This window comes from Vulpes vulpes, chromosome 2 (genome assembly GCF_048418805.1).
Source record: "Vulpes vulpes isolate BD-2025 chromosome 2, VulVul3, whole genome shotgun sequence".
Classification (NCBI taxonomy): Eukaryota; Metazoa; Chordata; class Mammalia; order Carnivora; family Canidae; genus Vulpes; species Vulpes vulpes.
Genome location: NC_132781.1, coordinates 25363592 through 25380907, shown reverse-complemented (window position 1 = coordinate 25380907; position 17316 = coordinate 25363592). Strand labels below are relative to the sequence as shown.

General features: G+C 49.6%; 1 protein-coding gene across 1 annotated transcript; it reads left to right on the top strand.

Moving 5' to 3' along the window:
* Positions 1–217: 217 nt before the first annotated feature.
* PHB1 (prohibitin 1) lies at positions 218–11220 on the top strand. Its single transcript, XM_072747436.1, has 7 exons — positions 218–303; positions 1957–2071; positions 3637–3798; positions 5997–6139; positions 6302–6418; positions 8658–8753; positions 10078–11220. The coding sequence occupies exons 2-7, from the start codon at positions 1984–1986 to the stop codon at positions 10288–10290; spliced, it is 819 nt and encodes a 272-aa protein (XP_072603537.1). The 5' UTR covers positions 218–303; positions 1957–1983; the 3' UTR covers positions 10291–11220.
* The last annotated feature ends 6096 nt before the right edge of the window (positions 11221–17316 follow it).

The following is a 17316-nucleotide window of genomic DNA, read 5'->3' as shown; positions in this document are numbered from 1 at the left end:
ATCCCCAAAAGACTACAGCCCCCAAAAGGCTTTGCGACAACCTTTCGACGTTACCCACCAGAGAGGAAAGGCTTTCCAGCGCGGGCCCGACGTTAAATGGCTCTTTGGGAATTGTAGTTCATTTGCGAAGACCAGGGGAACCAGGGTGAGGCCGCAAGCCACCCTTCCCAGAATGCACAGCGCTCTTTCCCACCAATCGGAGGCCCGGATCTTGGAAGGGGGGCGGGGAAGGGAAGGGGGCTGCCCAGCGCATGCGCGGTACGTGTGGCTGGGGAATTCATGTGGAGGTCAGAGTGGAAGCAGGTGAGAATGGAGGGAACGCGTTCTGCTGGTGTTCGGGCGCCTCTGCACCTCCGCTCTGCGTTCCCATTCGCAATCTGGGCGGGCAGGATGCGTGCGTCGGTCTGCCTCGCGTCGGAGGGGAGGGGGGTGAGCCCGGGACGAGCCAGGAATTGCGTCGTGTAAGGGAGGCGTGCATGGGGGCGGGGTGAGGAATAATCCAGAAGCTGTTGGAAATGGAAAAGCTGAGAGGTCCGAACTGTGTGTCCTGGCCTCAGGTTAGGAACAGTGAAGTACACCGGGAGCGATCCAGAAAGCCTCAGATCTGAGAGGGAGGGATGGGGGGAGGATTTGAATCTAAGTGGACGACGACGCTGGGGCGGGGCACTAATAAAGTTGTGTGCGGGAGTAGATGGAAGTTAGGTCCGTCGTGACCTTAGCCCCGCCCTCCCACTTCCCGCTTTCTCCCTTGCAGTGCAACTCTGGAGAGCCTTTTTGCCCCATTGGTTCTTCCGATATCTTGGTCCCAGGATGCTCCCCAGATCCTGCTACCATCATAGTAAATCATTCTTTTTTTTTTTCTTCCCAAGACTTTAATTTATTTATTCATGAGACACGCACAGAGAGAAGCAGAGACACAGGCAGAGGGAGAAGTAGGCTCTCTGCAGAGAGCCTGGTGCGGGACTGGATCCCAGGACCCCGGGATCATGACTTGAGCCAAAGGTAGACGCTCAACCAGTGAGCCCCCCAGGTGCCCCATGTCAGGTCATTCCTAATACTGGAGCCGAGAAACACAGTATGGAGAGTTAAGTCAAACCTACCCTAGACTTAGACCTCCAGGTTCTAGTCCTGGTTCCACCACGAAATGGCTTTGTGATCTTCCGCTTATCTTGTAAGTTTGCTGTGTGCCTCGGTTTCCTCATCTGTCATAACCTGCTTCATAGGGTTTGGTGTGAGGATTAAATAATTGCCATTAGAAGACTGCCTCCTGGTATTAAAGGTAGCTGCTAGTGTCACTTATGCTGTTGGAATCACCATGTAGCATATTCTTTGAGTTACTTTTCCAAACCAGAATTGCACAGACCCTACCATATACAACCTTCGTCTTGGGGCCCACTTGTCCAGGAAGTGGAAGGGTGGTTGAGTGTGGTGTGAAATTCTCTGTGGGTAGCAAGCCCATACCTCATTCCTGTTATTGAATCAAGTGCCCCAGACCCCTTTTCCTTAGTGGTAGAAAAAGAAGAAAGAAATGGAAAAATTTTGAAAGCAGAGGAATTAATACTGCACTTTTCCAAGCTGTAGAGTTATTTATTAGATGTCCCTCCATGCGAGATTTAGAGCTTTGAAGAATGGGGAAATAGGGGCACCTAGGTGGCTCTGTTGGTTAAGGGTCTGCCTTCAGCTCAGGTCATGATCCCAGAGTCTTGGGTTCGAGCCCTGCATTGGGCTCCCTGCTCAGCAGGGAGCCTGCTTCTCCCTCTTCCTCTGACTGCCGCTCTACACAATTGTGCACGTGGTTCTCTCTCTCTGTCAAATAAATAAATTCTTTAAAAAAAAAAAAAAGTGGGGAAATAAATAGCCAGTTTGAGAAGTGAATATGGTGTCTCAGGGCTTTCTCTTAGAATTTTGAGATCAAGATGTTTTGTTTGTTTTGTTTGTTTTGTTTTTATCCCATAGGTGTGAGTGGGTCCAGCAGAAGGAGATATGGCTGCCAAAGTGTTTGAGTCCATTGGCAAGTTCGGCCTGGCCTTAGCTGTTGCAGGAGGAGTAGTGAACTCTGCTTTGTATAATGGTGAGGTACTGCGGGGGGGGGTCACTGCCCTTTGTCGGAGGATTTCTATTGGCCTGCACAGCCGATGTGACACTCCTGGTGGCCACCACTGTCTGAATATGTTTGTGACCCAAAGGATCACCTGCTGCCATCCCACACCATATGGTTGCATTGTCACTTGAGCCTCTGTCCTGTAGCCATTGGTTCTCTCACAGCCTGTCTTCCCAAAGAGCTTCCCAGCTTACTTGTTGGTTAAACATTCCCAGTTGTTCTTACAGGTTTGAAGTGATGCTGCAGCACAATGTCAGGATCTCACTGGTGTGAGGATTAAATAATTGCTGGCTAAATTAAATAGATTAAATAATCTCACTGGCTAGCTGAAATGGAGATCTCACGTATCCCCTTCTGCTTTGTGTGGTCACCTTTGGTGACCTTACCTGAGCAGGAACTTTTGCTCTGCTACATTTGGATCATTCCAGACAAAATACCTGCATTGTCCAGCCTTTTTTTTTTTTTTTTTTTTAAGATTTAATTTATTCATGAGAAACACACAGAGAGAGAGAGAGAGAGGCAGAGACACAGGCGGAGGGAGAAGCAGGCTCCATGCAGGGAGCCTGATGCAGGACTTGATCCCAGGCCTCCAGGGTCATGCCCTGGGCCGAAGGTGGCACCAAACCCCTGAGCAACCTGGGCTGCCCATTGCCCAGCTTTTAATAGTGAGGCAGGAGCTTAAGCTGACTTTTCTTCTGTGACCTTAGGCAAGCCATTTCCCTCTCTCTAGATCTCAGCTTCTTTGGTCAAACAGTAAGACTGAACTGGTTTTACCTCTAAGACCGCTTCCAACTCATATTTTCTGACTTTCATGGTTGGGAAGCAGCAGTAGATCTGCCTCACGTGTGACTGTCTGGCAAGAGGAAGATTACTTTTCAGAGTGAAGATATTTGGAGCAACTCTGAAGTTTAATAAGGCAGAGACAGCAGCTGACAAGAAAAGCTTACTTGGTTTAAGTGGCACAGCTCTGTGCTCTGTGCTATCTTTGTAGCCACTCTGCACAACTAGACAGTAGTCACCATCATTAATTTCTTTCTGAATCAAATGAACAGCTCTATAATCCCTTAAAACCTGAGAGAAACCAAGCTCTTGGAAAGAGTGGGACCTTCTGCATTTTAGGATTTCCATGGTGAGGGTGCTTCTTCTGGGAACACTGGCTTAAATTGGAACCAGGATGGAATGTGGTAATGGTGAAGACTTTGGTGAGTTTTAAGGAAGTTTTAGGAGGTGATTTCCTGAAGATTTGTTGGAGGATGGGATAGTTAATCAAAATCAGCAACCAGTTGTTTCAAGGAGAAAGGATGCTGAAGAATAGATCCTATTACCAGAGTCCTTGGAGAGACATTGGGATAGGAGGAGGGGATTGCTGAGTTTTGTAGCTATTTAGAAGCTGCTAGAGATCAGAAGTGCGAGAAGACAGCAGGAGAGGGGAGAGTTAATAAATAATCGGAAAGCACCAAAGAGTTTTCAAAGAGAGGCTTTTTGGTTAAAAGGTGAAGGGATTTTTCTGACTTGTCATTATCCTTCATTCCTAGTGGACGCTGGCCACAGAGCTGTCATCTTTGACCGGTTCCGTGGAGTACAGGACATTGTGGTAGGAGAAGGGACTCACTTTCTCATCCCTTGGGTACAGAAACCTATTATCTTTGATTGCCGCTCTCGACCACGTAATGTGCCAGTAATCACTGGTAGCAAAGGTGAGTCTTGTGTGTGGGTCACACAAAGTAGAGTGTGTGAAAGGGTTGCTATAGGATCCAGAAGAAGCTGAGCCTCACCTAATAAGAATTCCTTGCATATTTTTCCTAGAAAAGGTTAGCGCAGGTTCATAGGAATATATGTTTAAGGCACATGCACAGACAGCTGTACACATTTAGAGAAATACACAGAAGTATATTTCAAGAGGTATGTAGTGTTCCAGATTCAAAGAAATCTAAAAGTGCCTCTGCACCCTCAGTCGACCCTTCCTGTCAGTTCTCATACCCCAGAGTAACTATGTAAACCAGGCTCCAGCCATTCTGTGTGCCTTCATTGCCAACCTGCACTTTGCCTTGTTCTCCGAGGCCTCTGTCTCCAGCGTGCTGGCTTCACACTGTTATCTCTCTTTTTTTTTTTTTTTTTAAATTTTAAACAGAGGGGGAGAGAGAATCTTAAGCAGGCTCCATGCCCAGTGGGGAGCCCAGAACAGGGCTGGATCCCATGACCCTGAGATCATGGCCTGAGCTGAAATGAAGAGTAAGCTGCTCAACTGGCTGAGCCACCTGGGTACCTCTCACCCTGTTGTCTCATAGGCAGGGACCTGAGTCCCTGAGAGCAGTCTCCTGGTGGCTGACATGCCACTGTATTCCCAGTGAGCCTAAAATGAAGAGCCGTCCCCATTCTCCCACCGTCCTACACAAAGAGGTACACAGGCAATAAACGGATTAGCAGACACTGGGCTCAGTGACATTTCTGTGCAGCAAGATGCGAGGGTTGTGTAGATGTTGGTTTAGTATCTCGCTAACATCTGATGCCTTTGGTGCTATTCTCTGGAAGATGTGTGCTTACAGTGACCATGCCTGCTTTTGTGCTGGGTTGCATGGTGGGGGTGGTTCAAAGATAACTGAAGCAGGAGCCCCTGGGAGCTCAGTTTTGCTAGCGATGTAGATGTGAACAAGGAGTTATAGTAATTGAAGTGAGTTCTACAGCCAAGGACGTGGGGCCAAGAGAAGCAGAGAAGAGAGCAATTAGCCCCCACAGGTGGCCGCACAGGCTCCTGGGAGGAACTTAGTTTGAGCTGGGACTTTAGTAAGAGATGCGTGTCAAGCAAAAGAGGGGACAGGTAAGTTAGCATTGCGCAACCTGGCCTGTAGCTCCTGGCCCGTCAGGAGTCTGGCTTGCCTCCCATAAGAGATCAAAGGTGGGGTGAGGTTAATCAAGAAAAATAAAAATTTAACTGAAAAGCATAGTTCTAAACTTGGCACCTCTTCAGGATTGCTTTCCCTGCTATTTTACAACTGTTGTAAGGATACATTACTTCCTTGACTTCAAAACTGTTGATATGAATTTCCAGAAATCAGGAACTAGTGTGTCTGCATTTCGCACTTTTCTGGGTGCCTGGTTCAGAACTATGCAGTGGGCACTTGGTCCATATCTTTGATGACTGCAAGCGCATTGACTGTGCTTTAGCCTCAGGCAGGCCTAAATAGTCAGGGGAAGTAATTAATGTCGTTCACCCTCCTCCTTCTCCTTTGCTTGGGACAAGTAATGAGAAGCATGCTCCAGATGAGTCTGATAACCCCTTAACATCTGTTGCACATTTGACATGGTGCTGTTATATCTCATTTCTCCTTCACTTTCCTCCCAATGTTCCTGGAAGGCAGATGACACCAGGAAATGTCAGGGGGGTGGGGGGAGGCAATAAGCTGAGATTGGCTAAGTCTTAGGTCACGTAATTAGTAAACAGCAGGGTAGGACTGCAGCCCAGGCCTTTGGACTGCTGGTCCAGCCAGAGTGAACTGTTTCTGCTGGACCCATGATAACCTCTCCAAGACATACTTCTGACTGGGGCCTTGGAAAGGCTTCACCAAATATTCTTGGTATTGGCTTGTTTTCTTAAAACATGCTATTTCAAACATCCCATGGTACAAATCAGACAAGTAAGCTGTATTGCTTCTATCAGAGCAGCAGGAGAAGACCTACTGAAAGCTGTCTTCACCATAAACCTTTAAGAATTCTTAACTCTGGTGCTCTGCTGAGTCCCTATGCACAGAAGCTATGCATAGGGACTCCTGCCCTCTAGGGTCTTAAAATCAACAACTTTACTTTGCAAATTATAGCAAATTTAGCATAGGAGAGGTCATCTGGAAGCCCACTGTGGTTTTAATTTGTAACTCCAGCATTTGTCCCCTACCCTAAGATTTACAGAATGTCAACATCACCCTGCGCATCCTTTTCCGACCAGTCGCCAGCCAGCTTCCTCGCATCTTCACCAGCATTGGGGAGGACTATGATGAGCGGGTGCTACCGTCTATTACTACAGAGATCCTCAAGTCGGTGGTGGTGAGTGACAGGGCCTCAGCCTGGAGCCTAGAGCCCAGACCCTAAGAGATAGGTGGCAGGAAGAGTGTGGCAGTGGGTAGGTTGGCATGTGGCATGCAGTACTTTTCCTGGCCTTTCTGCTTCATCATCCTGACTGGCTCCTCTGCCCTTCTTTGGAACCAGGCTCGCTTTGATGCTGGAGAACTGATCACCCAGAGAGAGCTGGTCTCCAGACAGGTGAGCGATGACCTTACAGAGCGAGCAGCAACCTTTGGGCTCATCCTGGATGACGTGTCCTTGGTAAGATCCTTGGGGAGCCTGGGAGCGAGGGGCTGTGGTTCTTGTTCAGGCGCTTGGCTCCATTTCTGTGTGGACGCTATTGGTCCTGCCTTCTATTTTCCTAGATGTGAGACTCAAAACATGGAAACTTCTTGACTATGAGACAGTCTCCTTGGGTTTGTTTTCAGATGAAGATTCTTTTGCTTCCCCTCTACCACACACATTTCTCTTTTGACTTCTAACCCTACCTGACTTAGGGTCCTTAACCACTAGATTTTTCACGTTCCCAACGCTATGAGTGTGTTCTCTGGAGCATGCTAGGAAGTAATGTCGTTAACCCTGTTTGATGCAAGAAGAAACTGCCTGAGGAGGCTAGAGAGGACTCAGAGAGTCCTCTTCCCTGGTGCAGACCTCCCAGCCTGACTCCTGGGAATTTCCTAACACTTAGCGTCTGAAGCTCAGCAGAGTGACCTCTGGAAACCCCTGGTGAAAGGTGATAGAGTGTAAATGAGTGGTTCTACTCCCCCAAAGCTGGTGTGAGGGGCAAGGGGCATCTCTGAGGTGTAAGCGAGCCTCTGGAGACTGTATAGTGTATATATTTATAGGACGTTCAATGCCATAACTCAGACAGAAAACAATACAGGCAGGATAGCATTTCAGATCAAGGAGGGTGAGAGGAAGGGGTCGTGTTTCTGGATTCTCTGGGAAAAATCATTTGGAGTGATTTGTTCAGGTAGTGAGGTAGAGTGTTTCCTGTTGGTTCTCCTGTGCATCGCTAGGGAAAGGCACCATTTCCCCCCACAGCATCTGTGCAGCTGTTTAAACAGTCCTGCTCCATAACACCCAGCACTGACCCACAGGGTGCTGCGCCACCTCATGTCAGTGATCGCCAGCGGTAGTGGTTGTGGCGGCCGCAGAAGGACTGATGGGCTCCCTCTACTGGCAAGATGCCAGGCTGCAGCCATTCGGCTCTAACGAGCAATTCCTCAGGCTGCTCTTCCACTCACTGTTAACCTAAACAGGTTGACTGTGAGAAAATGCTAAGTAAAAACCTACGGAGAAGCTTGGCATTTTGCTAGACTTTAACCACATACTCTATTCTGGGGAAATGTGGGCTGACCACAAGAAACCATATCTAAGAGGTATGAGAAGAAAATCAGATTTCATGGGGAATTTGCTGCCCTCACCTGGCCCTTTTAGAAAGAAACTTTATTTCTTAATTACACATTTCATTTTTCACTCTCAGGACTGTAGTTTCTTCCCCAGACTTTGAACACGAGTCCAGAAATGGGACAGGCAAAGTAGAACAGCTGCAGTTTAAGAATGAGGCATGATAAAAGTTGTGGAAGACAGACTAGGATTTATTCCTGAGAAGTTTTGAGCTGCTTATGTTTCTTTTCTTTTTTTTAAAGCAAACTTTGGGAGGGTCAGGGAAGAGAGAGAAGGCAAATAGATTTGATAGCAAAACCAATACTATCCTTCCCTTCACTTCTTCCTTTTTAATAAAAAGTTGGATAAATGAGTAAGTTGCTCTAGACCAGGCATCAGGAGTTGAGCTCTATCCCATTTCCACTGTCACTGTGGACTATCGCCAAGTCTCAGTGGTATATGTTAGTAGGGAAGGTCTGTGGGTAGTCAGAGTTGTAAACCCTCACCCTAAGCAATAGTTTTCCCTGCTTTCCCTCTTAAACCCTTTACCAGAAGCACTCACACATGGGGAATACCATGATTTGCGTTCCACCTTCTCTCATCCTCTTCCTGTTTTGTGGTGGGGCTGCTATGAGAAAGAAGTGGACTGGTTAAGCCATAAGTAGAGAGCATCACGCCCTAGAATCCCTGAGAACCAGCTGTGTCCTTCCCTCTCAGGGGCTCAGTTTTCCATCTGGCCTCTCTGGAGGCTCCGAACAGGCCATCAAAGGACTTTGGATGAGCACTAGTTAGAGGCGGGGGTCCTAGAACCCACAGTCTCCTCCCCTTGGGAGGTGGTCGATTGAGCAGGTACCTTCTGGTGCCCAGGGGCTCTTTTCTGCTTGAGATCTCCACACTGCGGACGACAGAATGATGTGAGGGGAGCTGAGGCTCTGGGGTGTGAACTGAGTTTGGACACGGATGTGTAGGTGGAAGGGTGTTCTGGCCTCACAGAGGCCTCCAGCTGCTAGAGCCATTCCTGGCCTCTTCCGTCCAGCGGCCATGGGGGCCTCGCAGCAGTACTGCCCGAGCAATTACACGGCCTCATCTCGCGCACTCTCCCTCCCCTTAGACGCATCTGACCTTCGGGAAGGAGTTCACAGAAGCAGTAGAAGCCAAACAGGTGGCTCAGCAGGAAGCAGAGAGAGCCAGATTTGTGGTGGAAAAGGTGAGCATTCAACCAGATGGCAGGAGCCTCTCTCCCCTTTCTCCTGTGCTCGGCCTCCCGGTTTGCTGGGTGGCCTAGAAATTCATCATCTGTCATCTCTTCTTCCGGGATCATCGGAAGGGGATGGTAGGGACCGTACTCCTACAATTGGTTCCAGAGTCTTTGGGGGCTAGTCAGGGATATGTGAAGTTATGTTCCTAAATCACCGAAGGGTCATTTTTCTTCCACTTCCCTAAGATCAAAAACACTCTCCTGCAAATAAAAATGTTTTCTCCTGGAATATTTTCAGCTTCACTGAGAAATCATTTTTAACCATAGTTACACAGTGAAAGCTGACAGCGGGAAAGGATCAAACGTTGCACCAGATGCGCTATCGTCACTGGATTTTTTTTCAAGCACTAAATCCATCCAGATGTGGCAGAGTGTGATGGGACACGATGTATTTGCATAGCAGCCTGGTCTTGTGGTCTCTGCAAAAGTGTATTCATTTCTTGCTGTCCCTTCTCCCCACTAGTAGCTTCTCTCGGGTTCGTTCTAATCTAGGAACCCTTAGTCCTTTGAAGCAGGAAAAAGAGCAATATATGAGTGGCCAACATTTAATTTTAGAGAATGTAAACTCTGTGCAGGCAGGGACTTTCTTGGGTTTTTTCTTTTCTCTCCTGACTCCAGAGCCTAGAACATGTCTAAGATTGTACCTGGGAATACCTAATAGCTGCTCAGTTAACATTTGTTGCTACTGTATCCTCCTCCTGCGACCAAGTCGTGCCTTGCTAAGAGAAGGCATCCTGTTGATACGGGGTAGGGAGAGCCTAGAGCGCTCGTTCTCTTCCTGGGATTCCTGGTCAGGAACCAGGTTAGCTTTGGGGCAACTCCAGGGAGCATCACATGTGCCTGCTGCTCCTCAGCTGCTCCGTTTCCTCAAACACGTGTGTTTGACTTGGGACCTGAGGGAAAGGCGAGCCTGAGGATGGATCCTACCTTTTTTCTCTCTCTCCTGTTTTCTTCGGTTTGGATCCTCCTGGCTCAGAGTAAGGTGGCTGAGCCAGATTGCCATTAGTGTTAACAAGGACTTTGAAATAAGGCAGATACTTGCACAGCCAACAGAAATCTGTCCCTGCACTGGAGAGAAGCGGGCATTGCATTGCAGGAAAGAGGAGCGGTGGGTGGACAGTGCTTGTTGAGCTCAGTCTGGAAGAGGTGGAGGTAGAGTCCCAGAGTCCCTGCAGGAGCCCATGAGGATGTATAGCCTGGTCCTCCCAAGGCCGCTGCCTGCCATCCAGCGCCCTAAGGTGTGATCTTGGTCTCCCCCAACCCCGCTTCTTAGGCTGAGCAGCAGAAGAAGGCGGCCATCATCTCTGCCGAGGGCGACTCCAAGGCAGCTGAGCTGATTGCCAACTCGCTCGCCACAGCAGGCGACGGCCTCATCGAGCTGCGCAAGCTGGAGGCTGCAGAGGACATCGCGTACCAGCTGTCACGCTCTCGGAACATCACCTACCTGCCGGCTGGGCAGTCTGTGCTCCTGCAGCTGCCTCAGTGAGCCCTGCCTGGCCTGCCCGTCCTCGGGCCCCCACAGCCCTGACGACTCTTTATACCACCATCCTTCTGCCCCCACCCCAGAAATCACTGTGAAATTTCATGATTGGCTTAAAGTGAAGGAAATAAAAGTGAAATCACTTCAGATCTCTAATCACTATCAGATGAAGCCTTTTCATTGTTCCTATTTCCATCCACTTTTTGATCCACCACCCTCCCCCCCGCCCCCAAACTGCCAAGTGCCTACATAGCCCAGGGCCGGTTGGCACTTCAGCCTAGGTACTGGCGCTTGGCAGGGGAGGCAGGGCTGTTGCACGCTGGGCCAGGGAACTCAGTGGTTGGCCTGAGCACGCTTATAGCCTCCAGCCTGTCATCCATGCAAGATTTGAGGAAGACAGCACACGCCCCTGAACCAGAAGTGCAGGTCTCTGTGCTTCCCAGAGGTTCTTCACAGACCCAGCTGAAGAGCCGCCGGGAGGGTCAGAGAGGAAGTAATCTGTCTCTCACCATAAGGCTGATTCTCTCTTAACTGCGGGGCCAGCGGAAGCAGGTGTGAACAGCGGGGCACGGACTGAAGCGTCTGCCCCTGTGAAGGTGGGTGGGCCTGATGTGCTGCCCCCCACAGTCCTGCAGCCGGGATGGACTTGGAGAGTGAGCAGGCAAGCCTGGACGCTGACCTGAGTCCTGCTGAAGACTTCCTCTCCACCCCCCACCTCGGTGTCTCAAAATCCCCGACGGAATTCCAGCTTGAAGGATTGCATCCTGCCGAGTCTGAACACGCCTGCCAAAGACGTGTGCGTCCTGCGTTCCTGGCTCCCTTGTTCAGAGACTGCCCTTCCAGAAGGCTCTGTGCCTGGGCTTTGAAGGAAATGGCCGTGGGAAGAAAAAAAATGAGTGTAAACTGCTGTCAATAAATGACACCTAGAACCTTCCAGCTCAGTCTTGGGGGTTTGCTTTCTTGTTCGTCGGAGCCCTGGGATCAGAACAGAGCATTCTAGCAGTTTTGTGTGCACGTGTTTGCATCGCCAGCTGGGACAGAGCCTCCAGCAAGGTAGAAAATGCTTTGGTTTCAGAAAACCTAGCTTTGTGTTGTGTTCCAGATCCGCCCCAGCCTGAAGAAAATCTCCATGGTGTTGGGTGAGGTTTGTCATGAGATGGGTTCTTAGGAGGCCACGTGAATGGAGATGAGTTAACCTTTGCTCTGGCTTTTGGTGCCACTACTCCTCTAACTGGTTGCTGTGGACTTGCCCACCACCTTGTCAGTAATGCCTACCCCTCAAAGGAGGGGAGAGAATGGCACAGGATATGCGTGTGCAGTTGCTTCTGGGGCACACCAGTTTGATTTTTGATGTTCACCAAATGGCTCCAGGTGCTCTGACGTGGGTTTATATTGCTTTCTGTTTTGCCTTGATGTAGAAATGATTTGGCATTTGAGGGGACCAACTTGATGGGTTTTGGATGATGGTGAGGGAAAGCAAACCTACCACTGAGAAATGTACCAATCACCCACCTGAAATCCTTTTTGGAACAAGAGGGAAACAGCAGTGCAGTGAGCACTCCGGTGGACTATGCTTTAATCTCTGCACTCAATTTGATCCCTGGGCTCACCCCCTGGCTGACAGTCTTTAAGAGGACTCTGCAGGCTGGTCTCCGATCTGGATTCACAACCCCTACCCCCAAGTGAGGGCCACGGGTCAGCCAGGAAAGGCAGGGACCCAGTACCCCCATCCCTGCACCTGCTCCCCTCCCAGGGCCTTCCAGTGGGGATGGGGGCGTGAGGGGTGTGTCTAATCCCCTCCCATCCTCCTGGAGCACTCAGACAAGTGTTATGGGCCTGGCTAAATCTCCCACCAAAGCCTGGTCCTGGCACCCGTGAACCCCTGTCTAGCCAACTCCCTCACCTGCCCTGCCACCCTTTATCTCAGGGTGTCTCTTCCTACTTGTTCTTTGCTGTAGGAATAGCAAAGCCTGCAAATGATGAGGTGCCTGTACTCAAAGCACAACAAAAACCTGAGCAGGGAGCATAATTTCTCAATAGCTTCCACACTGCCACCTTCCTCCTTTCCTGCTGTTAATTGCTTTAGACACCCCTGTGGGGGGTTGGGGGGTGAGGGCAGCAAGGGGCAGGGCAAGAGACTTCCTCCTCCCCAGGCCCTTTTTATGTATTTTTGTATGTATTTATTTATTTATTTTTAAAGATTTATTTATTCATGAGAGAGACACAGGCTGAGGGAGAAGCAGGCTCCATGCAGGGAGCCTGATGTGGGACTTGATCCCCAGACTCCAGGATCACCCCCGGGATGGAAGGCAGGCACTCAACTGCTGAGCTACTCAAGGATCCCCTCTAGGCCCTTTTTAAAAAGAGCAGTTGTGGAAGAAAAAAAAAAAAGAGCAGTTGTGTTTCTTGCACTAGGCGAGAGATTGGGTTTCCTCCAGGTGCCTGCAGGGGAGCCCTCCACAGCTTTTGGGTCCTCTCTGCCTCGAGGCCAGCCCTTCTAGCTGCAGACAGACCAGGTTCCTGCTGGATTGACCTTCCCTGGCCTGCCTGCCATTTCCTGTTGGGTTGGCCTTTTGCTGGCCTGCTGTATGCCACTGGCAGCCCAGGGGCCTCATTCTGCCTTGACTTCCTCCAAGTAATTCTTCCCGTAAATGTTCAAGTGATGTTAACTGGCTCCTCAGCCCCAGAGCCCCCTGACGACCTCTAGGTTTCTTCAGAAGCTGCCACAATGGGCCTCTATCAGCTCGGGATTCTCTGGACCTTGGATCAAAAGCCATGTCCTGTCCTGGCTTGGGAAGGGCCAGAGTAGGGAGTGCCTTCCTCCTTCCTTTGGTCAGCCTGAATTGCTTCCTTGTTCCAGCACTAAGAGGTCACTTACTAAGAAGGCAGTGGACCCTGGATGGGCAGGAGAGAGAAGGATTCTCAATGGGTTGCCTTTTCCTTACTTCTGCTAGTTTTACACAAATTCTGCCCATGTAGACCGATGGAGGAGTTGCATCCCCAGGTGGGTTGATTTGAAAGGTGGGAAGAGGCAAAGGGAATGTTAGTCACATCCTGATTTAGCAAATGCTATTCTATTAGGCCATCCCAGCAATCAGCAGGGTGACAAGCTGGTAAGACTTCCCCTTGACCTTTGACATCCACCAATAATTAGTGAGCAAAGCAGCCCACCCTGACTGAAGATTGTTTGGGTGAAAAGGTCTCAAGAGGTTGTAACAGATTTCTCAGCCTCTTAGGCCTTCCATTCATCCTGCACATTGCTCCAAACTTCATTTTTCTAAAGCGGATCTTACCTCCTCCCTGTTGGAAAATGTGCAGAGGCCATTCCTTGCTCATTTCCCAAAGGGCAAGGTCTTGTCCTGGTATTCAAGCCCCTCCATGGTCTGGCTACCGCTGGCTACCTTTCTAATCCAAGAATTTATAGTTTCCTGCTTGCCTTCACAAACCTACTTAGTGGCTCCAGTGGGCTGGGGGGGGTGTTGAGAATGCCAGCAGCTTCTGGCATTAGGGGAGGACCAGGGGAAGTGGCCAGGATGCTACAAGACCTACTTTGTATGGGACAGACTCATACTATGAAGAATTGCCCCCAAGTAATGCCAATAATACACACACCCTCCCCCCGCATTGAAAACTCATGCCAAACTGAGTTCTTGTCTACGCTGCCCCATATTTTGCCTGCATCCTCTTTACCCAGGGTCCCTTCAACCTGAAGAGCCCTTCCCCCACACATATCACAGGTCCAGATAGGCCATCCTCCAATATTTTCTCTTCCATAGAAAGTGACTGCGCAGTCCCCTCTGCCCCCTATTCATTACCTCTACCTTGCCTGAATTCCTATCCACATTCCCATGAGGCATTTAGCACTATCCTCATTGGGTTGTAATGTGTGTGTGTGTGTGTTCTCTCTCCTACTCTACGTTTTTTAAAGGGCAGGACCTTTATGTGGTTCAACATTCTTCCTTCCTCTGCTTTCCCCCAACCATCCCCTGATCTTTCCCTCAAGTCAAACATGCCTGGCTCTGGGTGGGAGCTTCTGGGTGTTTATCGAAAAAACAGATGGAGGAGTCACCTGCACAGGACTGAGGTTTGCACGGATGGTGGGAAGCCAGGCCCCTGAGCTCTCCTCCCACACCATCCTGTTAAATTACCTTAAAGCTCATCTGGATCAGTTGCTGGGGATGTAGTACACCAATCCCCCCACTCATGTGCCACCCGGGCTGACTTCCCAGTGTCCTCACTCTCTTGCTTCAAATGGCCTCTGGGTGGGCCTCTCCCCTCACTGCCACATGCCCACAGCTCAGGCTCTCCTGCTTCTGTCTGGAACTCCTCTCACTCTCCCTCCTTCAATCCCTGTCCTTCTTGCTGTCTGGAGCCCAACTTAAAATCCCTCCTTCCCGGGAATTCACTTCTGGCTGACTTGCCCCAGCTTTCCTAGCATATAAGGTCTCCCTTTATAAAAAGAACACTGGGGGTGCCTGGGTGGCTCAGTGATTGAGCATCTGCCTTTGGCTCAGATTATGATCCTGGGGTCCTGGGATCAAGTCCCACATTGAGCTCCCTGCAGGGAGCCTGCTTCTCCCTCTGCCTGTGTCTCTGCCTCTCTCTTGTGTGTCTCATAAAATAAATACACAAAATCTTAAAAAAAAAAAAGAATTCAACAAGAAAAAAGTCATGAGGCCTGCCCGAGCTAGTAGAGGCCAGTATGCTCTGGCAAGGCCCGGTGCCCAGAGTTGGAAGAGAGAACATGGAAATGTGCTGTACTGGTGTGGGGCACCCACCTGACAGGTGAAAGAGAACAACTTTGTGGGGGACCCTGGGTGGATGGGGGAGAGGATATCTTTCCAGCACCCTCCACGCAAGCTGCTTTGGAAGAGAGCGAAAAGCCAAAAGGACAAGGCCACTGTGGGGGAGCTGAAAGCTGGTGTCACCCCTGAAGGCTAAGCCAAGCCATCTTAGCCGGAAAAGCCAGGATCGAGCAAAGGCTCGGACCACCTAAGTTTGGCTGAATCAGCTGCAAACCATGCAGGGGTTCGCAAGCCATGCCTGCAGGCTAAGTACAGCCCAACTGTACAACTCACAAGCTAATAGTGGTATTTACACTTTTTTTAAAAAGATTTTATTTATTTATTCACGAGAGACACAGAGAGGAAGAGACATAGAGGAAGAAGCAGGCTCCCCACAGTTACTTACACTTCTAAATGGTTGGGAAAAGTTCAAAAAAGAAAGACAATTTGGTGACACATGAAAATTATGTAAAATCCAAACTTCAGTGTCTGTAAGTAACGTGTTGTTGGAATATAGCTATGTTCACACACAGGGCTGGAGAGTTCCAGCAGACCCCACACGGCCTGCAAAGCCTCAAGTCTTCACTCTTCTTCCTTTTGCAGGAAAAGTTTGCTGAGCTCTGACTTAGGGGCTTGGACAACATTGGAGAAGAAGAGAAGAACCCTGGGATTTGGAAGTCTCAGGCTGTGGGCTTTAAGTCTGATATGGCATAATTGTCACCAGAGTTCTGGCTGGCGTCCGAGGCTTTGGCAATCTGGAGAGCAAAGTCACACAGGGCCTTGGCACATGGATTATTTATTTATTTATTTATTTATTTATTTATTTATTTATTAAGATTTTATTTATTCATTCATGAGAGACACAGAGAGAGGCAGAGACACAGGCAGAGGGAGAAGCAGGCTCCCTACAGAGAGTCTCTCCATCTCAGAACCCCTGGGTCAAGCCCTGAGCCAAAGGAAGACACTCAACCACTGAGCCACTCAGGGGCCCCAGCACACAAATTTATAATGCTCACCATTCTCCTTGGCTTGCAATGTTTCTGAACTAGACAGAAGGTGGGAATGGCAGTAGCAAACAGGTGGGAATTAGGAAGGAAGGACCCGATGGTCCCCTAGAGGTCTGAGAATCTCCAGACCTGGGGTAAAAAGCACTTCCTTTCTACCACTTTGCCCTCCAGGAGGGGTTTGCTGCTGGATTGCCCTTCCAAGGCCATGGGAGGCCACAGCTATGAAAGGGAGCCCAGTGCTCAATGACTCCCAGAAACAAGGGCCTCTGGGAGTTTAGCCATTGGGCAGAGAAGTCTCTTGGTTAAGACCACATCTATCCTGCTGGCACCTGGATAGCTCAGTTGCTTAAGTGTCTGCCTCCCGCTCAGGTCATGATCACGGGGTCCTGGGTTTGAGCCCCATGTTGGGCTCCCTGATCAGTGGGAAGTCTGCTTTTCCTCTCCCTCTGTGTGCTGGCTCTCCCTCTCTTTATAATAAATAAAATCTTTTTTTTAAAGGCCACATCTAACCTGGATAACCAGAGACCCCAAGAGAACTACAGATGCTGGGGCACCTGGGTGGCTCAGTGGTTAAGTGTCTGCCTTTGGCTCAGGTTGTGATCCTGGGGTCCTGGAATCGAGTCCTGCATAGGGCTCTCTGCAGGGAGCCCGCTTCTTCCTCTGCCTGTGTCTCTGCCTCTCTCTCTCTCTCTGTCTCTCATGAATGAATAAATAAAATCCTAAAAAAAAAAAAAAAAAAGAAGAACTACAGATGTGCCAAACCTAATCTCTACCCAGTGTTCAGCAGCAGATGAGCTTGCCATCTCTAGCCAGCAACTGCTTCTTGTCCTTGATTGCCTTTGCCAACCTCTCAGTGTGAGCATTTCTTTCTTCCATGTCCCTAACCTTCCGCTCTTCAAGATCCTGTCCAAAACTCACTTCCTCAGGGCTCCTTCCTGGTCTGACTCTGCCCCCGCTGAAATTACAACAGTAGAGAAGTGAGCAGAAGACTTTCACATCCTCGGGAACAAGCACTTCATGTAAGTGAGAGGGTTGGGGGGAACTGGCTGACGTCCCACAGGATGCAGGTTGCAAAGCCAGGGGTGGAATTCAGGTCTCCAGACTCTCTGTCTACTGTTCTTTCCATCCCACCTCTAGCTTCTAGGTGTTCTAGATCTGAGGCCCCCTGTCCTGTAAACCCCTATTTGCTGCACTCACAGGTTGGTGAGTGCATGTGAAGTCTTCATCATTTTCACCAGCAC